This window comes from Notolabrus celidotus, chromosome 2 (genome assembly GCF_009762535.1).
Source record: "Notolabrus celidotus isolate fNotCel1 chromosome 2, fNotCel1.pri, whole genome shotgun sequence".
NCBI classification, from domain to species: domain Eukaryota; kingdom Metazoa; phylum Chordata; class Actinopteri; order Labriformes; family Labridae; genus Notolabrus; species Notolabrus celidotus.
The window spans coordinates 8,909,939-8,933,018 of NC_048273.1; the positions used below are offsets into that span (position 1 = coordinate 8,909,939).

General features: G+C 41.4%; 1 protein-coding gene across 1 annotated transcript in view; it reads left to right on the forward strand.

Annotated features, from left to right (window-relative positions):
* The window catches only part of kita (KIT proto-oncogene, receptor tyrosine kinase a), a 46,734-nt gene that overhangs the window by 18,011 nt on the left and 5,643 nt on the right, over nt 1-23,080 (forward strand). The window contains exons 10-20 of the mRNA XM_034701451.1: nt 4,868-4,974; nt 5,133-5,259; nt 5,801-5,905; nt 6,237-6,347; nt 8,296-8,437; nt 8,604-8,695; nt 8,805-8,935; nt 10,543-10,665; nt 18,373-18,484; nt 18,576-18,675; nt 20,121-20,226. Coding sequence (XP_034557342.1) covers nt 4,868-4,974; nt 5,133-5,259; nt 5,801-5,905; nt 6,237-6,347; nt 8,296-8,437; nt 8,604-8,695; nt 8,805-8,935; nt 10,543-10,665; nt 18,373-18,484; nt 18,576-18,675; nt 20,121-20,226 — 1,256 coding nt within the window. The remainder of the gene's footprint in view (nt 1-4,867; nt 4,975-5,132; nt 5,260-5,800; nt 5,906-6,236; nt 6,348-8,295; nt 8,438-8,603; nt 8,696-8,804; nt 8,936-10,542; nt 10,666-18,372; nt 18,485-18,575; nt 18,676-20,120; nt 20,227-23,080) is intronic.

Here is a 23,080-nt window from a genome sequence, read left to right on the forward strand (position 1 = left end):
TCCCCATATTTCCTGTCTCTCTTCAGCTGTCCTATGGAATAAAGGCAAAAAAAAGCCCTAAAAATATAACTTTAAAAAGATGCCACAAGCAAACAAGAGAAAGCAGCAGTGATCGTGCCAGAATGTGACTTTATTTTCTAATTGTTTCACAACAATTATTTTTGGAGATTATGCTTCACCCGGTCATGAAAGTGTTGCTCTGGTCAGAGAGTAAATGAGGATATGCGGTTCACAGTTCAGCTCTTTAATGTTATTCATATGCAACAGCATAACAGCAATGGCAAATTATGCATTAGTAATATTAAGAATGATGAGGGGCGATGTGATGGTATTCTGTAAACCATAACAAACAGAATGTAAATATTAATGACAAGGCCCACCAGGCACAACATGAGTTAGCATTAGCGTTAGCAATACGACATCAATCAACATGTGACATCTGCTATCACATAAATAAATTTCCACGCTACACGCAACGTTTATAACAAATAAACAACCATAGTAAGGACCCCTAGCTGCTCATGCAAGTGCCTGAGCACAAATATTGTGAACATTAAGGACCCGGGCTGTCCATAAAGGTGTCTAAATGAATTAAACAAGCTGGGTTCTGTTTAAATGCAGCTGTGTGTCATCCTGCTCTGCTCTCCATCAGCCATGACACCACTGACTGTTCTCAATCACTGGTGAAAAACAGAACATCTTCTCAAGTCCTTTTGGCAACTCCTTAAAATGCACAAGTTATATTAGCGTCTGTTGCAGACAAACTGAGACACAGAGGTGTCTCGACATGCAGAGTGTTGGCTGTGAGCTCTACGTGTCACATTAGGTAATAAAAACAAAGGAGAAGGACCTGAGTGCAAAATGACAATATTTTTAAAGTCCAACTGAACACAAAAAGGAAGTAGATGAAAACACAAGATAATATTTACAATATAAAGAAGGAAATCATAGCTAGACACAGCAACAAGAAAATGCACAAGAAAAGCAACACATGACACAAACACGGCGACATTACGAGAAAATCAGTAAATACAGACAGAGGGCTGCTGATAGTCAGCAGATAAAGACACAGCACACACTTCCTCTGGATTCTTTTGATTTATCTACAAATGAAATCATTAACTGTATTTCCAATGTGGAGTCATGTTGCGTGACTTTCTGTACCAGCACTGTGCACACACGGGAAATTAAGAATAAGAGAATTACTCAACGTTTGGCACTCAGGAGTTTTGTTGCCATGGTGTCAAAACAAGTGTGAATATAATTTAATTTAGTTCATAATTCTAGTGTCATGAAACCCAGGGCTGAGGTAATGCTCTGGTGTCTCAGCTCTTTGGTGGATAATTGCCTACAGAGGGGTTTCCAGCGTTGACAGCGGTTATATATTTTAGTTTAATTCAGGCGGTGGATGAATTATTTTAAGTGTTGAACTTGTCCCGTGCAAACTGCTAAGGAGCTGTCATTAAGCATAGCATGCATAGTTTTGAAAACAAACAGCGAAGTCTCTGTTAACACTGCATGTGTATGCTAATTGCTAACCATCATCGGCACAGCAAACTATTCTGTAACCGACTGTTTAGTGACCAAATATAATGGCTCCTTATTCTGAATAAGAGGACTCAACATACTGATGAGGTCTGTCAGTCAGATGTCAATAAAAACTTGATAAAAACAAGATGTTTTCAGAGCCAGACTTCCTCAAAGCTACAAATATAAAGATTTTTGTGGACGCTTTATAAGATTCCCACATCCTCCACAAAATCGACTGGAGATGGAGAAAGATGGCGAAAGCTCGTACTCAGAGTTCCCTGATGCAAACTGATCTGGTTCTAAAACTTGTGCTCTCCTCATTCGGAAATTTGAGAAATGTGTGGGGATTGTGGAGTAACTCCACAGTGTTCTGATCTCTCTCACTTTTATGTGTTTAATGCAGAACATGGGGAATGAGAGTGATGGGGTAATATGTGGTAGACATTCGTTTGTGCTCCCCTGTGTAAAGTTAAATATATCATGACCTATCCCTTCCTACCCTACCTTACCCTATGCTATCATAAAATATGCTTCCCTAGACGACCCCTATCCTATTCTTTCCTGCCCTTTCTTATCCTACCCTACCCTATTCTACATTACCTTACCCAAACCTACCCTATACTGTTCTACCAAACATACCCTGCTCCATCTTACCCTAATCTGCCCTACCTTACCTAACCTTACCCTACCCTACTTTACATTACCCAACTCTTCCCTGATCTATCCTATTCTACCTTACCTTCCCCTGCCCTACCCCACTCTACCAAACCCATGTATTTTACCTTGCCTTACTCTACCCTACTCCACCTTACCCTACCATACTCTGCATTACCTTGCCCTGCCCTATCCTGCCCTACCTTACCTAACCATACCCTACCCTACTTTACCTTACCCTACTCTACCCTGATATATCCTACCTTACCCTGCCATGCCCTACCCTACTCTACTAAACCCACATATTTTACCCTACCTTACCTTGCACTACCCTACTCCACCTTACCCTCTCCTACTCGACATGACCTTGCCCTACCCTGATATATCCTATTCTACCTTACCTTACCTACTCTACCAAACCCATGTATTTACCTTACCTAACCTTACCCTACCCTACTTTACATTACCCAACTCTACCCTGATATATCCTATTCTACCTTACCTTGCCCTACCCTACTCTACCAAACCCACGTATTTTTCCCTAGCTTACCCTGCCATGCCCCACTCTACCCTACCCTTCTCCACCCTACACTACACTACTCCACCTTACCCTCTCCTACTCTACATTACCTTGCCCTGCTCGTCCTAACCCTACCTTACCATACCCTATTCTGCCCTACCCTACCTTACCCTAACCTACAATATCAGTCTTTTCTATCCTATTCCAATGAACGTATCTTTTCGTATCATTACCTACCCTACGGCTCCCTACTCTACCCTACACTATCCTTACGTATCTTACTCTACTGTACACTCTCCCATCCTAACCTACCGTACTGTTTCCTTTCCTACCCTACCCTCACTACTTCACCATACCCTTTCTCTACTCTTTGATACCCTATCCTAAAATATCCTTGCTTATCCTATTCTTTAGTAAACTATCCTACCTTTCCTTTTATTACCTGCCAAACTGTCACCCCTCTTCATTTGATGTCATATACATGCCTTTTAACTGTACTGACATCATCAGCAGGGTTGAATTAACATGTTTGTTTTTTTAAATAACAGAGTCTCTGTCTCTTTTAGCTTTGAGTTGAATGACTTTCAGGATAAGTGCTGAGTTGAAGAAAGCAGGGCTGCAGGTTTTTGTAGTTTTTCTACAAAAAAATCTGCACAGAATCTCAGAGGCTGTGAAAAGTTATAAATTAACCTAAAATAGTTCTTCAAGCTGGTCTCAAACTTTTAAGAGCTCCTAAAGAAGTAAAAGCATTTTAAATTCAGTTATAAAAGACGCTCCAAGTCAGGGCAGGAAACCGTGCTATCATGTAAACAGAGAAGGATGCAGCTTGTGTGTAGGTCCACACACCATGTGATAATGAAGGGGCGCCTCTCAGTCTCCTGTTTTGTTTCTGAATTGATGTAATCCCCTGCGTGTCCTCACCTTCAGATTAGAATTAAGCACAACAGAGTCAACAGTGCCTAAGGACACACTGACATTAACATCTCCTCTTTTCAGATTGCAAATCTATCTCCACCTACTGTGTCAGTTTCTCTTTCATTTGATTTGAGTGAACTAAAGTTTGGCGACTCTCTGCGCTGTGGTTCAGACAACAAAGTTATCGCAGCGGTTGTATCCCACATGCGATTAAATCTTCAACCCAAAATATTTACTCCAAGCATGATTCTGTGGAGGATTAACCCATAAACGTGGTTTTACAACTCAAGTTTGGTCGTCTGTGCCGTGTTAGGTAAACATCAGCAGGGGAGATACCCAGAACATGACTGGTCTTGGTAGGAAGATGTCACCTACAGATAATAATTAGCATTGGTCCATTGTTTACTTTATGACTCACAATCCACCCTGTTGTAACGGCTTCCCCATCTGCTGCACATCCTGAGAGCACAGAGAACTTGCCCCAGCTGGCAAAGGGACCCGGGTTTATGCATGGTTGGGGGTCTAACAGCAGCTACAGCGGGTATGTGGGCGAGCTTCGTGCAGGAGGAGAGTGTTTTTAGCCAGGCAGGACAGGCCTCTGGGAGCGTGTGCCCAGGATTTCTGTGCTTCACAGCGCAGCAGCAGAGCAGGCGGAGGCAGAGAGTGTGGAGCGCAGTGGGAGTCCTGGCGGTGTGGGGCGTTCAGGGGTCTGTGGGAGGCTGTGGAGGCGTCACTGAGCTGCACAACAGAATACACAGAGAAGCTTTAGAAAGCACTGACAGGTTTACAGGGGATTAGTTCCTGCAGACTCTGCATTCTCTGATTCGAAGAGGAGAGAAAGCTTCTTATCTCTAAAGAGCTTATTACGCCCCACTGTGCAGAGGAGCAAAACAATAAGGCAACACAGACAGGAACAGGACACTGTTTACATATAATTACTCACCAACACAGCTGCAAGAGCAACACAAGTACAGCAACATGGGACTGAATTAGAAGAAATTCTGCAAAACAAAGCACAGAATCCACAGAAGAGAAGAAGAAATGTGAAGATCCAGCGTGTTTACATGTTTAATTGGATTAGTTTTCTGTGATTTGGGCAAAGTGGGCTTCAGGGCGACTTAGCCCTCCCTGGCTTACCTTAATGCCCCTCTGCAATGTCATTGAGAGTGTAAACACGGCAGGCCACAGAAACAGACACTAACTGTTACTGCTCTTGTACCAAACATTATCATTTCTGTGTCCCTGCAGAGAGAATCGTTCCCCATGATCTGTTCACCCCTCTGCTAATTGGCTCCGTGTCAGCAGCATGCATCCTCTGCCTTGTCCTTATCATGCTGTTCTACAAGTACATGCAGGTAGGACAGCTCTGCACTTTACCAGTGCAGTGGCACACCCATTTTTTTTTTCCACATTTTGAGTCGGAACAAGTCAAGAAAAAAAAATATTGCATTCCCAGCATTAAATTGTAACAGTAATTGATGTATTTTTTTCTTTTTGCCTTCACCCATACCAGAAACCCAAATACCAGATCCAGTGGAAAGTTATCGAGGGCATCCATGGAAACAACTATGTGTATATTGACCCCACCCAGCTACCGTATGATCACCAGTGGGAGTTTCCTCGAAACAACTTGCGTTTTGGTAAGCTATCTGCCCCCCTTTCTGCATCCAGGTTTTATTAATCTGTCATTTCTGACACTCTGCAGCAGCAGAGCTCTGAATCTCTAGCTCGCACGTCTGAGGTGTAAACCAGGGCTGGAGCAGCGTGATGTGGAGATAAACGAGGGTTTATGTCAGTTAGAAAGCCTAACAGAGCAGGCAGCATGACATCAGCGCTGCCAGCCTCAGGCAACTTCTGGCTGACTGACAGACGCTCTGTTTTCTGCGAGTATGGACACAGCATTAAGGTTTTAGCAGTGTCTGTGGTCATCAGTGGCTAACCAGTCCTATGCCTCATTAATGATGAAACCCCACTCCCTCACAGCAAACAGGATTTTGTTGACATATTATGGGTGTTGTTTTCAACAAACCTCCTTAAACAGGATCCTGCGTGTCCTGGTGCCTGTGCATACAGCCCGGGGGCTCAAACTGGTGTTGTTCTAGGAACGCTGGCACAGGGCCAGTTAGTGGGAGGGAAACAGGATGGGGAGTAACAGTTTTGTGTCTGTCTTCTTGTCTTCAGGGAAGACGCTGGGATCTGGTGCTTTCGGGAAGGTGGTGGAGGCGACTGCATATGGCCTCTCCAAAGCAGATTCAGTCATGACGGTGGCTGTGAAGATGCTCAAATGTAAGAGCTGTCAAAACACATGCAAATGATGCACCGCTGAGCTATTTCCATGATGTGAGAAATATGCAATCATTGAATAAAAGGCCTTAGAAAATATTCACCTGCAGGTGTTCACGCAGACATTAAGTGCATGCCTGTATGGTGGTTTTTGCAGCGCTGCCAAATCAATATGTTTAATAGACACTTTTATTTACATTAGCCTCCGGCAACAAGCAAATTTTTGATCATGTATGCCCGATCACAACATGTTATCACAGTGTGGCTTCACTAACTTCTAACCGTTAAGCACATGCTGATTATGTTCCAAATAATGTTGTTTTTTTTCCCACAGCGAGCGCTCACGCCACAGAGAAGGAGGCGCTGATGTCAGAGCTCAAAGTCCTCAGTTATTTGGGAAACCACATGAACATCGTCAACCTGCTGGGGGCGTGCACGGTTGGAGGTGCGGCCATTGTGTTAAACTGTTTTATTATTCCAAACTGTTGAGTTGAACTGGAACCTGAAGAGGTTGTTGACAGAGATTCAGGAGATTTAATCTGTTCATCTTTTGACGCTTCATTTCACTAGATGACTTTGGAAACACAATCTGTCTTACAAAGGAACAGAGGAAGGTTTCAAATAAAAGAACAAACAAGAAAATGTTAGGGGTCACATTTTATTTAACCCTGTTTTTTAATATTCTAAGGACTTAACAAGTAATCGACTCTCAGATGACTTTGCATCTCAGAAAACTGCAAGAGAGCAAAAATGTTAAAATCAAATTTACAAAGTAGATCTAACACCTCTTTTCCCCTAATGCATGTCCGTAGATCTGTAAATAGACAGATGATGCCCCTAGTGTTCAACGTAAGGAAGTGCACTTTTTGACGAATGGATAGAAACCTGACAGAAACTACTGATTCTGTCTAATAACTGATAAATCTGACTGTTTTTCAAATTAAACTGACCGTATATAATGTATGATCGTATTTTGGCACGATAACATAACTTAAAACTAGACAAACAAGTTCTTCTGAATTATGCAAGCTCTGTTGATGACCAACATAGGCAACTGACTAAGCTAGTTGGCAGCCTGTTGGCGAAGCTTGCTCACTGTCACACAGACTCTTGAAATTCACCTTAGAAGTCAATTTTTTTAACACACACTACCAATTAAAAGTTTGGACACACCTTCTCATTCAATGGTCTCAATTTATTGTAATTATTTTCAACATTGTAGATTAATACTGAAGACATCAAAACTATGAAATAATCTGTTTTTGCCATAATCTGGATTACAACAGTAGTCAAATAGGGCTATCCATTGTGTACTAACTCTACCTCTGAACAACACAATTGATGGTCTCAAACACATTAAGAAGGCAAGTCATTCTACAAATGAACTCTTGACAAGGCTCATGTTTATTAGAAACCATTCCAGGAGACCACTTCATGAAGCAGACTGAGAGAATACCAAGAGTGTGCAAAGCTGTCATGAAGGAAAAAGGAGGCTACTTTACAGAATCTAAAATATAAAACATATTCTGCTTTGTTTAACACTTTATTGTTCATTAAATAATTCCATATATGTTCTTTCATAGTTTGGATGTCTTCAGTATTAATCTACAGTGTTTCAAATAATTACAATGAATACAAACCCTTGAATGAGAAGGTGTTTCCAAACTTTTGACTGGTAGTGTACATGAGGCAGATTCAGGATCAAAATATTAAGGAGAGGAGGAGTTTTTTAGGAATGTCAGATTATCATGGGAATAAATGGGCATATGCTTGACTTAGATTTAAAGAATGTTGAATATAATGCTTCAATGTGTCTTCCTGCTGCAGCTACTTTAATTTTATTATATGTAGGACCCAGTACGGATCCTTGTGGGACACCATTTTTTGTACACAAGGTTAAAAGATAAACCATAACTTGTGTACTTTGCATTCTGCCACAGATGTAGTTAACCAACCATTTAAAACATTCCAAGGCAATCGTCATTAACTTAATATTTTAGTATTAACTAGACATTTATTTTATTTTATTCTATTGTGTAATGACGGATCAGTGTGGCACAAGAATTTCCTTCAGGATTAGTAAAGTTCTGTGTAACCTTTCATCACTACACTTAGATTTTGGTCATTGAATATCTTTATGGTAACAGTCACAGTGCTGTGTTGCTTTCTAAATTTACTGTAATTGCAAGTGAATGGTTTTTTGCAATGAACACTTCTTAAATGATAACTTGTTCACTTAAAATTGATAGTCAAAGATGTGCTTATAATCGTATATGTAGATGTCTCCATCCTCTTAAGCCAGAGACATCCTCTGCTACCTTCCAGACTTCACGTATTTACTAGTTTCTTTCGTACGTGAGTCATGGTTTGATTGTTTACTTCTCCGCCTGCAGGACCGACGTTGGTGATCACAGAGTACTGCTGTTTTGGAGACCTCCTCAACTTTCTGCGGCGAAAAAGGGAATCCTTCATTTGCCATAAGATGGAGGAAGACTACTACTACCGCAACGTCATGCCGCCGAGAGAAACAGCTGGGTCAGGTTCTTCTCTGTATATTGAGAGGTGGTTTCATTGTGTGTGTGGAATAGTCAGGGGAGTGTTTACTACCCAGAACGTGCGTAGGAGTATTGTATTTGAACAGCAGCGTGCCTGTTTGTGGCTGTGCTCAGCTGAGACCAGACTGCTCTTTTCCTCCTCACAGTGACAGCTTGAATGGCTACATGACCATGAGGCCTTCTGCTACTGGCAACATGCCGTCCGGCCTCTCCGAGAAGAGACGCTCACTATACAAAGGCAAGCCAGCCATTCATCAAATTTCTCAGTCCCAAAAATACACAGAAAACTGTCAAAGGAGACTCGTTTGAATCCCCATGACCAATCCTTGTCCTGTGTGTGTCTTCAGGTGGCTCCTATGTTGAAGCAGATGCAGAGAATGAGCTCTTCGACGAGGACGGTCTGTCTCTGGATACTGAAGACCTTCTCAGCTTCTCGTACCAAGTGGCCAAAGGCATGGAGTTCTTAGCAGCCAAAAATGTGAGCATAACAATTACTGCAACAGATTTATGGATGAAATTTGTTATTTAGATGTGGACAGACCCTAAACAGTCGACCAAACGTCAGTCCATGAGAGAGTTGCAGCTAATGCTACGTTCCATTTAGTTTTAGAAGTCTGAGTCATCCATCATATGACTTGCCCCCCTGAAGTCTGACTTTACTCTTTCCAAACAGAGCAGGTCTAGACTGTCCTCTATGTTCTATTATTGACAAAGAACCAATATCAAGACAGGATAAGATCCAGTCCCATCTTACAGACAGGACTCAGTCTGATCTCATCTTAATCCACCATGAGCAGAGCACTTTGCAGCATTTAGCAAGTTACATTGGCAAGGACAAACTTCCTTTAACAGGCAGAAATCTCCAGCAGGACCAGATTCATGTTAGACAAACATCTGCTGAGACCATGTTGGAGAGAGGGATAAAGGGAGATGAAGAGAGAGAGAGAGATGATAGTGGTGAGACGGATAGTACGAGACAAGGGAGCTCAGGGACTCCTGAAAGGTCTATGGTTAGTGACTTTAACGGGACAGGAAGAGTTAAAGTAAGAGACAGTCAGAGAGAGGAGAGAGAGGGAAAGATAGGATTCCAGTCTGTCAGTCTAAGCCTATAGCAGTCTGAGCCTATTGCAATTTAGGCCATTTGCAGTCCAAGAGTAAAACAGCTTACAGCAGAGATCCAGAGGAACCCACAAGCTCAGGGACTCCAGAAAGGTCCATGGTTAGTGACTTTAATGGGACAGGAAGAGTTAAAGTAAGTGATGGGGGCTGTCAGTCTAAGCCTACAGCAGCATAACTAAGAGCAGGTCCAAGCCTGAGCCCTTCCATGCGCCTACGTGGCTAAGGCAGGGAGAGCAGCAGGGGTACAGAACAGGGCGAGCATCAGTGACAATACATACTATATGACACTGGTAAAATCAGGCACAGCAGGAAAAGAGGATCTGGGGTGGAGGTGGTGATAGTATCATATATTTGCATAATGAGGGGCATGGTTGATTTGACAAACAGGCAGGCGTTTCGTAGATGTTTGCCAGGAGGCTAAAGTCCACCTCAACTCCACCTCTTTGCAAGTTTCTAAGTTGATAAAACTTTAGCTTGAGTCTGAATTTCCAATAAGCAACCTCCATCGTTAACCTTCATAACACCTCTTCAGAACCAACAGAGTGATGTAACTGAGACTACGTCCTCCTGACAGTGACTGATGGATGAATAATAAACATCAAACATGATTAATAAGCATGCAGCCACTGGTTGACTGTTGGTTTAAACTTAGAACCAGAGGAGTGAGAATAAAATCTTTAAATAGTTTTCTGAAGTTTTAAAATAGAACATGAAACATACACTTTGTTAATGGATCGAAAACTCATGTTGGAGCATTTATATGAAATATTTATCAGCGGTGGAGGTGAGATAATGTGGCCGCTGAGCTCCTGTATCAGTGTCAGAGGTTGTGTGTTACAGACTCGAGTGTAGAAACTCAGCACCGGACTGCATTAGAAGAAGCACTTTATCCACGACCTGCTTTGTATTATTGATCGGTCACACTCGTATCATTTGATGTTGGAGAGCGTTGCGTTTGTTTTGCAGTGTATCCACAGAGACCTGGCGGCCAGAAATATCCTGCTGACTCAGGGACGAGTGGCCAAGATCTGTGACTTCGGCCTGGCACGGGACATCACCACAGACTCCAACTACGTCGTCAAAGGCAACGTAAGTCTGCACGAAGCATGGATATTTAAGAGGAGTGAGAGGATACACCCAGAGACATGTCCCAACCTTTAACATGCCATCCTCACCTTGAGTTAAACCCTGTCCTTAAGTTGCCAGATAATTAAGAACTATATTGATTTGAAAATAATAAGACTTTCAAGTCATTATAACAAAGGTAATATACATGTAGGGTAGCCAACACCAGCAATTTTTAAAAGAAAAAAAAGCCTAAATATTTTAAATTGACTCAAATTCATGAAAATAAGACTAAACATAATTTTTCAATTGATATACGTACAGATTTGTTTAAGTATGTCAATGGAAAATTAGTTTATGTCACTTCACCCAAGCACCCAACTATACTTACAAAATAATACATTAAATAAACTATTGATCAGACTTAAAGCCATGATTTGTACCATTATAAATCAAAAGGTGCATGAAAAGCTCACAAAATTTCTTAAATTTTAACCTTTAAAAATGTAAATTCTTCATTATATCTCAATTTTCTTCATCCTATCTTAAATATGTCTCTGAAAGAAATAGGCCTTCACCATCGTGTAACACTTGGTCTGTCAGTCTCTGCCATTGAGCATCCTTTGGTTTTTCAACGCGGCCATCAAAAGAAAGTCCACAGTCCAACAAAACAGCTACGTCTTTAGTTCTTGCTTTTGAAACCGTCGCCGGGTATCAAATTTTCACTGTGTGTGTGTTTGGGTAAATTCCCAGGGTGTGTCCAGTAATATAGCCTCCAATAGTTGAAGACAAACACCAAACTCCTGACCATGATTTACAACATATTCAAAAGCAAACATGGCGTGCAGCTGCCCTAAACTTCCTCCTTCTAGTAAACATTGACTCAACATGACTTCTGCTGCAGCCCTGTGGGGTGTGTCGGCAGCTGTGTGAAAGTTTTCCCCTCACTGATGGTGTGAAGTCAACACTAAAAGCTTTGTAACTACTGGTTAGTATTAACTCTAGGCACTTAAATTGGCTTTTATTTGGGGCAGAGACATTGCAGAAAGGTCACCAGTCTAGAATCAAAGATAGACTTCAATGGGTCGCTGCGGGTGTTCACTGTGACTGTTGTAGCCTTAATGTCTTATTTCACGGCAGCTTTTTTTAAAAGTTGCTTTCCAAATAGCAGCAGTTTGAGGCTTTCTAGTTTCACACATTAAAGCTCAATGCAAGTGTTTGTTAGCCAGACTTTAAGAGGGTTTAAAAAATAGAAAGGAGGCCTCAGATGACCTTTTTATGTTATTATAATACTAGAACACTAGAATACTGGGTCAGGGGTGAAATAAGGATACTCCACACAGCACTCTCTACAGTCTTTCTCAGACTGAAATACCTGGTGTCATGGCAGCTTTTTAAAAGTTCTAACAGACTTAACCATGTTCACAGGCCGTATTTTTGGCAGCTGGAACGAACACAAAATCCATCTTTTAGCTAGGAAAGCTGTTTGTCCTTTGACATCACTTCTGGTCAGTTTTTGTGTGAAGACGCCAAATTAAAAGTCTAAAACTTAAATGAAACACGTAAACGTCTACACAATAATCTACACATTGCCAAGCGGCAACCCCCAGTCTTAAAATATGAAGCCAATAAGGAAGTGCTAAAAACTGCAGTTCCTCAAGCGTCCACTAGAGGCTGGCTGCAGAAACAACGGAAACCACATAGACATGAATGGGAAAAAGACGATCTTTGCAGCATTAATAAACATGTTTACAGCCTGGTTCAAAAAAACAGTTCAGGTTTGAATAGCTCATTTCTCTTTCAGTTAATTTTATAATAACTGTATTTTTGAAGATACTAAACGTAGGAGTTTTGCCCAAATAAGGGCATTGCAGACTTGATTGACAGGCAGGCACCCTGTAGCTGTTAGTGAAAAGGTTAAAGGCCCGCCTCTTTACTTTAATTAGCTTGGACGAAGTTAGGTTGTGTTCAGCATTTCCAATAAGGCACCCACTGATGATCGGCTTCAAAACGGGGTTCAGGAACAGATGGGTGACGTCACGGAGACTACATCCATTATTTATACAGTCTATGCACATTACAGGAAAGAGTGACACTGTTATTGTGCTACTTGCTATAAAAGCCTTGACTAAGTGACGGGGATTACTACCTCAGTCTTTAAACTCTTTGAGACTTAGCGATTCATGTTTTAAATGAAAGAACTATATTTGGTGACTTTCACTACCAGTCAAAAGTTTGGAAACACCTTCTCATTCAAGGGTTTGTATTTATTTTGATGATTTAAAATACTAGGTTAATACCGAAGACATCAAAACTATGAAATAACATATATGGAATTATTTAATGAACAAAAAAGTGTTAAACAAAGCAGAATATGTTTTATATTTTAGATTCTGTAAAGTACCCCCCTTTTTCCTTCATGACATCTTTGCACACTCTTGGTATTCTCTCAGTCTGCTTCATGAAGTGGTCTCCTGGAATGGTTTCTAATTAACATGAGCCTTGTCAAGAGTTCATTTGTAGAATGACTTTCCTTCTTAATGTGTTTGAGACCATCAGTTGTGTTGTTCAGAGGTAGGGTTAGTACACAATGGATAGACCTATTTGACTACTGTTGTAATCCATATTATGGCAAAAACAGATTATTTCAAGGTTTTGATGTCTTCAGTATTAATATACAATATTGGAAATAATTAGAATAAATTGAGACCATTGAATGAGAAGGTGTGTCCAAACCTTTGACTGGTAGTGTACGTGTCAACAACCAAGGAAAAAAAGACTAAGCTTGTCGTATACGTGGAAAATTGAAGAAGTTGTCCAAGACTGCAAGGTCATGAAAAAAGTGCACAGATCGGTTGAATCTGCGTGAAATCAGGACTGTATACTAGTTGCTGTTCCCAATGCACGTTAGCTTTCTGGGTAAGTTGCTGTATCATGGCACATTGCAGTACAATACATTGATTTTACTGCGTGACACGACAGCATTCGAAAATGCAGGAAAAATCAGTGTACATGTGCGGCTTTATGATTCTTATAATTTTCATAATGCATTACTTTAATGTCTTGGTGCAACAGCATCTATTTTGTTGACTTACTAACAATTTAATATGTGATAATTTGATGTAAACAGAAGATTCATGTGCCTTGATTCCCCTCCTCTCAGCTGCCTGTTTGTGCTCCATCCTGTCTTCATGCATCTACATCCAGATTTACATACAGCTGTCCCAACATGTTGCAGCAAGTCTTATTACACTTAAGTGTTTACATCGTACAGATTTAAACATCATTATGTTCAAACTGGTTGCACCACATTAACTGGTCCGTATGTAAAGGGAAATTATCTCAATGTATTCAGCAGTGTAAGTTTCGTGCACAAATCTAACCCAGCTGACATGCCAGAGTGAGGAGCCATGTGCATTTTGCAAAGACGTCAAGCCGATAAAGTCTGACTGATTTATGACAGTCAGGTTTGGTTCACTTACTTTCCACTTCGTCTGTGAAAATACTAACTCTGACACACGTGACAAGGCCCCGAATAAAAATCTGCTCAGGGACCCCTCAACCTGACCCCTGACTCATGTGAACCATCTGCCACACAGTCACACCTGACACCCCTCTACTCCCACTGCAGCCTCCCTCCTTTAACACAGAACTCTCCATCTGTCAGTCTCAGGATGAGGAGACTTTGGAACGTGGAACATGCATGAGCTGCAAACAGAAACCTGCAGGATCTTCGTGCATGTTTATCACAACACAGATACAAATATAGAGAGAAAACTAAAATGTTTTTCCTCTTTAGCAGGGCGAGGTTGTTCCGCTCTAACCTCTCATTACAGTCCTGAACACACCCGTTAGTGAAGGGGTGGGTCTCTGCGTAATTGTTCAGACCTCAGATAACTTGTGAAGAGAGCCGCTCTGCAGACACATATTCATCCACAAAATAAATAACAAAGAATACATAGATGGAACAGATCAAACAAACTCACACCTATCATCACAAAGGATTGGCACTTGTGTTTTAAATTTAAATTTTACTCCTACAACTGTTTATGTAGGGAGTGATGATTCAGCTTGTGATGCTTTAGGTCACTCTTTGGCAGGGTGTGGCGGTGGATGCACCTGAAATCTCCCGTGACTAGAACCTGGTGACCTGAGGTGTAAGGTCTCCTGAGGGAATAATCTTCATCCTGCTGTCCTATTAAGTTTGGAGACACATGCACGCTCTAGTGTTCATTTTGTTAACAAGAATTATGACGATAAATGTTCACCAACGACTAATTTTATCATGAGGAAAACGAGACTATGACGAGCTTAAGTGCATCACTGATAATTAAAACTCTGATTTGATTTTGTTAACAAGACGACGACGGGACAAAAACATTGGTGGCCTACCGCCAGACATTCAAAATCCATGTTTCCCCCACTGTGCGTCTTCAAAGATAAAAGTGATGCATTCCTGTGACAGACTGAGTTATTATTTGAGGGGCGCAGTGTTAGCTTGGTCACTACCTGCAGCAGATGTGCTGTGTGAACCAGCTCTCCCCACCTCCATGCATCTGTCTCATCTTCATAGATGATTTTTACCCCCTGGTGTGCGTTAGTGGCAAAGACACAACCGGGGGACGTCTGTTTCTGTTTTAGGACTATTTGACGTTTTTGCCGCCATTACCGTAGAAAGCTCCCGTCTACAGCTTGATTTATTCTAGTTTGGTGATACATCAGATATATTCAGTAAGTTTTGATCGACTCCTAGTCAACAAGGATGCATATGTATTTCAGAGTGCCGTGAGCCCACTGCAGGTGCATTCAAGGACCGTTGTAACTGTGCAATACAGCCGTTTCATGCAATTTTTCTGTGAATCAAGAGAATCAAAATACAGTCACAGTGGTCACTAGGGGTGAGCCCGACTAAGGATTAGCTTAGTCGAATCTGATTCATCAGATTTTGCCCATAATCGACGAATAGTCGAATGTTTGTTGTTTTTCCTTATTGACAAAGTCTGCATGATGGTGACCGCATGACAATATTACGCATAACCCTTTACAATTAAGAGACTCGTAGCTTAAAGTAAAAGGGACAACAGAATATTATAAGCATAAAACTTAGATTTTCTAAATCTATATTGCAAAAACAACGAGGGGATGAAGGAGAGAAAACTCAAATAAGGCCACCATCCGTTAAACATGGAACAACGCGCCGTTATAGAATAAGGAATCAGGAGATATTTAAACAGTGTTCACACAGTGGAGAGCACAAAATCCTGTCTTTGAGAATATCCTCTCTGATGGTGTGGAGGTGGATGGGACGCTGTGGATTGTTTTTGAGGCTTCGGACAGCTTTGGGTATTCCTCCTCGTTCGTTTGGCCCCATACAGTTTTTGTGTGGTCCCTCTTCATGAAGCTGCTCCTCATCTTCTTTACTATTTTTTAGGATCATCTGAAGTTTTATCTCCTGACATTTTGAGCTACCATGAACATAGAAAGATTTAAAGGCCAGCTGAGATACGTCTGCTCCACAGGTCCCGCTAAATGCTCCACCTTTATTTACCAGGGGAGATTTAACACTTCAAGAGCTGTTCTCAGAATTACATTAAATAAGTCTATATTTATATCAAAATAGGATATATGAGACACTATTTTTACAGGAAACAGGAAAATAATGTAAAATTAGACATCGAGCACCCCCATGGTTTGAATGGAATGATCCACGGTTCATATGCAAATGTTCGACTATGAGATTGGCAGTCGACTAAGGCTCGTAAGAACGAATCGTCAAATATTCGACTATTTGGGGTCACCCCTAGTGGTCACATCAAGAATGTCTTCTTTTGACTTTTTAGCAGGGACATGCTGAATTATTTCACTTAGGATTTTACACAAGCAAAATGTTAAAAGAGTGAAATGTTGACGATTTTAACACTAGGTACAACCCTGATACCGATATCTGATCGACTACATTAATTATTTAAAGAGTGAAGATGTTTCAGCAAAAATCAAAGACTAAAATGTTTTCAGTTTCCGTTGATTAAAACTAGACTAGGGCTGAAAAGACTAAAATGTGACTGAAACTAACAGGCATTTTCTAAATAAAAAATCTAAAATAGCTGCCAAAATTAACACTGGCATGGTCTGAAGGGACGAAACAACCATATAAGTGTCTCTGTCGGCCGGTCTCACCTGGATAACTTAAACCTCTATGTTATCTACTTCATAAAAGTTCCACTAACCGCTGACCTGAACAGCTGTCCTTATACTGCATGCAGACAAGGTCGCCGTGCAGAGTCAAAAGAAGTCTTGTGCAAAGGAAAAGGGCGTTTTGACGTCAAGGTGAAGCAGTAAATATAAAAATAAAGCTTGCACTGAAGGAAATTTTATCTGTAGGACTCCTGTGAGTGGTTGACATATGTGTATCTCGTGACCCCATCTGCAGCCGAGCTCAGCTTAGCCTTTGAGAAGGAATCCCAGCCACAGCCTTGCAGCCTGTTATCTGCTGTACACAGCACACTTACCGCTGATAAGTACCTCATAAAACCCCTCTTCAAAGGAACCAAACTAAGTGTGTCTGCTGTTTTTGTCCAACCTTATTAGGTAAATAACTAGTTTGCACCCCATAATTAGTTATTAGACACACATGGATATAATCTGGTGGAACCATAGACTGTATAAAATATGGACGTAGTATCCGTGACGTCACCCATCTGTTCCTAAGTGCTGTTTTGAAGCCAATCGTCGGCAGCAGCCATATTGGAAATGCAGAACTCAACCAGGCAGAGTGTGACGTAAAGGGGGAGTTTGAGCCTCCTAGCCAACAGCTATGTGTTCCCGACTGGGAGTCAAGTCAGTCATGTCATTATTTGAGCAACCACTCGTAATCTTAATATCTTCTCAACCGTCGCGTTAGAAAAAAATTCACCCCCGTACAGTGTGTGCCGATAGAGAGATTAGCTACGTAGAACCAAGCCGTTTTTTGAACCAGGCTGTAAACATGTTTATTAATGCTGCAAAGATCGTCTTTTTCCCATTCATGTCTATGTGGTTTCTGTTGTTTCTGCAGCCAGCCTCAAGCAGATTCTCAATGAATTGCAGTTTATAACACTTCCGCATGGGCTTCATATTTTGAGACCGGAGGTTGCCGCTTGGTTGGAACCCTTCCCATGTGCATGAAGGTTTCTGTTCCTGCAAGAAAGAACAATGTTGTCTCTGGTGTTCCTGTCTGCAGAACAATCTTCCTCATGATCCATACAGCTTGCCTTTAGTTTTAAGAGTGATGCATTTTATGAAAGAACTCCCCTTCTCCTAATTTATCTTCTTTGTTTCTGCAGATGCCTTGAATAAAAGGTGCTGTCTGTCCTCACCCTCGTGATTGCTACAATTATATCTCGTAATTCAAATCGTAGCCTGAAGACATGCCGTTGTAAACTCTCAGTTTTACAGACATCGGGTCTTATGGCAACCATGAGCTCTTTCTAAATTTAAAAACCTGTTGACGTCTGACAGCTGAGGAGCTGCCTGCCGTCTGTCACACACCTGATGAGATGTGTCTTTGCTTTTTTCCACTGGTGTCAGGTACGGCGTGGGCGACTGTGTTTTTAGCTTCCCAGGCGAACAAAGTGTGCAGTCCTGACACTTGGTACATTCTCTTCGTGTCGACTTCCTCGGTCGAAACTTCACCTCTGCGAAAAAGTTTTGATTGAATGAGTTACACTTTCCATCGTCTCACTTTTCTTTCAGGCTCGTTTGCCGGTGAAATGGATGTCTCCGGAGAGCATCTTTGAGTGCGTGTACACGTTTGAGAGTGACGTGTGGTCCTACGGGATCCTGCTTTGGGAAATCTTCTCCCTGGGTAAGACTGCCCAACCATCAAACATGCTTTTTGTACTTGTTTGGCTCTTTAGTGCGTGCAGAAAGTAACAGAATCTCTCTGCTAAATGTAGGAAACAGTCCTTACCCCCGCATGCCTGTGGACGCCAAGTTCTACAAGCTGATAAAAGAAGAATACAGAATGGATGCTCCAGAGTTTGCACCCAGTGAAATGTGAGTTTTTTATGCTACACTGTGGTTTAAGTTTAATCTTGTTTACTGTTCCTATAATGAAAATGTTGGACCTCTAGGTTATGTTTTAGTCTTATTTTTACAATGTATCTTTATTATAAGTATATATATTTCTATATCTATATATTGAATTTATATTTATAAATGTTTATTTATTTATTTATGTATTTATGTATTATTTATTACATTTTTCTCATTATATAGATGGTAAGTAATGTAGAACATGTGTGTCAAGCTATGAAAAATCAAAATAATCAGTTAAAAAAAAAGAACATGTTGGACCTCTACTCAGGGGTCTGGATTTGGTTCTGTTTGTAGTCTAAGTAGTAGTCAAGTCAAGTCAAATTTATTTATAAAGCACATTTAATAACACAGCAGAAGCTGACCAAAGTGCTGTACAATACATACAAAAAACACAATGTGAGACCAAATAAGCAATCATTTAAAAAGAGACAAACAAATGACAAGGAAAGCACAGCATTGGAAATGAAAACCTATTTGGTACTAGAGGACTCAAATGCTAAAATACAAAAGTGAGTTTTGAGGCCAGTCTTAAAAGTGTCGACAGAGGTGGCGGCCCTGATTGAGGAGGGGAGGCTGTTCCAAAGACGCAGGGCTTTTACGCCAAAAGCATGGTCGCCCTTCAGTTTATATTTTGACCGGGGAACTGCCAGGAGACCCATGTCAGAAGACCTCAGTGGCCTGGAGGTTTTGTAAGGGCTCAGGAGGTCAGTTATATAGGGATGGGCCAGACCATTCAGAGCTTTAAAAACATAAAGCAAAATCTTAAAATCAATTCTAAAGCGAATTGGAAGCCACTGTCCAATAGTACTGACCAATCAGGTGTCTGCAGGAAAAAAAAGTCTGTATGGAGAGCAAAAGCAGGAGGAACACAATCCAGCGTAATCCCGGCTCCCATGGTTGTTAATCTGAGGAGGATTTCTTTCTCTCTATAAACAGATATCTGCATGAAGAGCAGCTAACAATCTGTTCTAGATCACACATTTACACTGAGACACAAATCTACTTAATGCTGTGTCACTAAAGACAATAAGCGTTTAGATTTCCTGACTTCCTGGAACGCATCAGGAATGATGGATCCCACCATCAGGGTGGGCAGCAGGTGTTCTAGAATCGTGGGATCAAAGACAGAATTCTAGAATGCTTTCTTTGATCTCAGAATTCTAGAATTCCAAGGGGAAAAAAATGACATCCAGTCAACAAACATGCATTCTAATAGTAGTTTTTATCTCCTCTTGAGGACAGACCTGACAAAGCTTGTGCATTGTGAGGGATTCACTCTCATCTTGTTGCAGAAACTCAAACTGACTCAAAATTAAGTGTGGAACAGAAAGAATGCATACCCGAAAAGGACAAAGAATGTCTGTGAAATCAACATGTTTTTATGTCCCTGTGCTGCTGTGCAGGTATCAGATTATGCGCTCCTGCTGGGATGCTGACCCCTTCAACAGACCCCCCTTCAGGAAGGTCGTGGAGAGGATCGAACAGCAGCTGTCAGACACCACAAAGCATGTAGGTTGTTTCCTTCACATAAACAAGGTTTGAAGATCCATCCCTGAGAAGCCTTCACATTTTAACACATTCTGCAGGCCCTTTAACTCGTGATAACTTTGACACGTCTTTGAGCATCAACAAACACACAGAAATGAAAACATTATCCATATTCAGTAGAATGAATCTCAGTATTGTGCTCTGTGCTTCTCAACCAGAGCAAATTTAATTCACTTTGAAAACAACTCTTCTAAGGCGCTGGATCATCAGACTCCCTCGTCGCCTCTCATGGGATCACAGTTTTAAAGTTGCCTCCTGTGTGTATATACATACTTCAGGTATAAGTCTGGCGCCTTCACAGAGTGAGCAGATGGGTTTGAACTCTCAGCTCGTGATTTACTCGTCACATATGAGGACCCCCTCTGCTCTGTCCTCCTACCAGATACCAGCTTCACTGTTGGCTCGACTTCAGTCTTACATCACTTGTTGACCAAGTACTCTTTGCAGAATTCTTTAGCTTTCAGAATCAGAATCAGAATCAGAATCAGCTTTATTGTCCAGGTATGCTTGACCACACAAGGAATTTGACTTAGGTAAACTGTGCTCTCTTTGTACAAGGCATAAGAAAAAGACATACAAATAAAAATAATAAAAATAACATCAGCTATAAATACAAAAGAACAACAAACAGGCATGACTAATATGTACAGACTAAAATAATATGATAAAGTGCAGTGGTGAGTAGCAGAGGTAGTTTTTACATTAAAAAATAGTAGTTAAATAATACAAAAATTAGAAATATGGAATTCTGCTTGGAGAATGTATTGTACAGAGAGTATTTATCTGACAGGTATGACACTGTAATGGTTTAGTGTTCGTCAGAGTGACAGCCTGGGGGAAGAAACTGTTCTTATGGCGGGTTGTTTTGGCGCACAGTGATCTGTAGCGCCTGCCGGAGGGGAGGAGGTTGAAGAATTTGTGTCCAGGGTGTGAGGGGTCAGCGGTGATGCTACCTCCCCGTTTCCTGGCCCGGGACCGGTACAAGTCCTGGATGGGGGGCAGGTCGACACTGATGTTTTTTTTCTGCAGTCCTTATAGTCCGTTGCAGTCTGTGTTTGTCTAGTTTGGTTGCAGAACCAAACCAGACAGTGATGGAGGTGCACAGAACAGACTGGATGATTGAGGTGTAGAACATGATCAGCAGCTCCTTGGGCAGGTTGAACTTCCTGAGCTGACGCCAGAAGTACATCCTCTGCTTTTTCCTGATTTCCTTTTTCCCGGGAGATAGTGGATCCCAGGAACCTTAAAGAGTCCACAGTAGACACAGTTCTGTTCAGGATGGTGAGGGGGGGGGGGGGGGGGGGGGGGGCTTTTCTGAGAGCCAGCTGTTCAACCTCCTGTCTGTAAGCAGACTTGTCTCTGTCCTGGATGAGACCTGTTGAGGGTTAGAACAGAATACAGAAAGTCATGGTTACACTCTGTGACGATTGGTAAGCAGTTAGTTAAGCTTTCTATGACTGGAAAACAGGTGGAAAATCTCTTTCCAGAGCTAATAACATTTTTTCTGCTCGTCCCTCTGAAGCCTGTCTAAAACATATTCATCCTCTGAGCTTGTTGAGAACACTTTGGGATGTCAGTGAGTGAAAATATGTTACTGCAGGCGCTGTTTTTTGAGAGCTGACAGCAAAGTGACAAGATGACAAGTTGCAGCTTAAACACTCAACTTTTTTTGGACCAGAACTTTTCATTGTCTGCCCTCATGTCCTGTGAGGTTTGTACTTGTTGCTTCAAAGTTTGCCTCATGGGCTTTTCTTGGGAAGCTTTCAGTCCACTTTGACTCGTGGTTTTCACTGAAACACTAAAGTTGCGTCAGTGTTAACCTCGCTGTGTGCCTGGTAAGGTTCAGCAACCAAAATGTCTTAGTGTTCAAGGAAAGGATTGTGCTAGTGTCAGAGAAGATCCATCTTTGGCATTTTGTTGCACAGTGAGAATTAGGGATGCCCAGAAGCGATTAATTTCCTCTTCATTGAAGTAAAAAGAAATTTAAATTCCAACTAAACTAAAGTAGTCTAAAGGTCAGAATATAACTCTGAAAGGAATCTCAATTTGAGCACAATTTATTTAACACAGGATCCCAGAGTCTGCAGGTAAACGATGTAGGCCTACTATAGTTAGCAGAACTAGCACCAGCAGCCTTCAGTCCTCCTTGCAGGTTAACCTCCATTTACCTGTGCTGGGGACAACTTTATCTCCATTTACTAGCTCAACATACTGACAAACCATGGCCCGCTTCCAGATGATAATTGTCACCTGTGCTTGTTTACATCCAGGTAGTAGAGCTTCAGAGCATTATGGCATTAGCCAGTAACCAGAGCTACAGCACTGGCTAGTCGCAGGTAGCTACGCTAAAGCTTTGACACAACACATTGCTGACATTACAGGCCCACTAAATATAAATATTGATAATGTGATCTCATGGTTGTAAGTCCTGTGTTTGACCCAGTAGCATACTTAGCCAAACACAGGAAAGTATTGCTAGTAAAACACAGTACAGCCAGGCAGGATGAGACAAAGTTTAATGCTTTTCAAATCTCTATCATGGTGAAAACGTAGCCTTTTGTTGCACAGTGGAAATTAGGGATGTCCAGAATGGATCAGTTTCCTCTTCATTTAAACGGAAATTTAAATTCCAACTAACCGACGAGTCTAAAGGTCAGGAAAACCTAAAAAAAAATCTATTTTGAGCGCAATTTATTTAACACAGCTAAACACAGGAGCTCTGAGTCTGCAGGTAAACGATGTACTAAGGTTAGCAGAGCTCGCTCCACCACTGTCATATGTCAGTTTAACCAGACACAGCCTACATACAACCTTA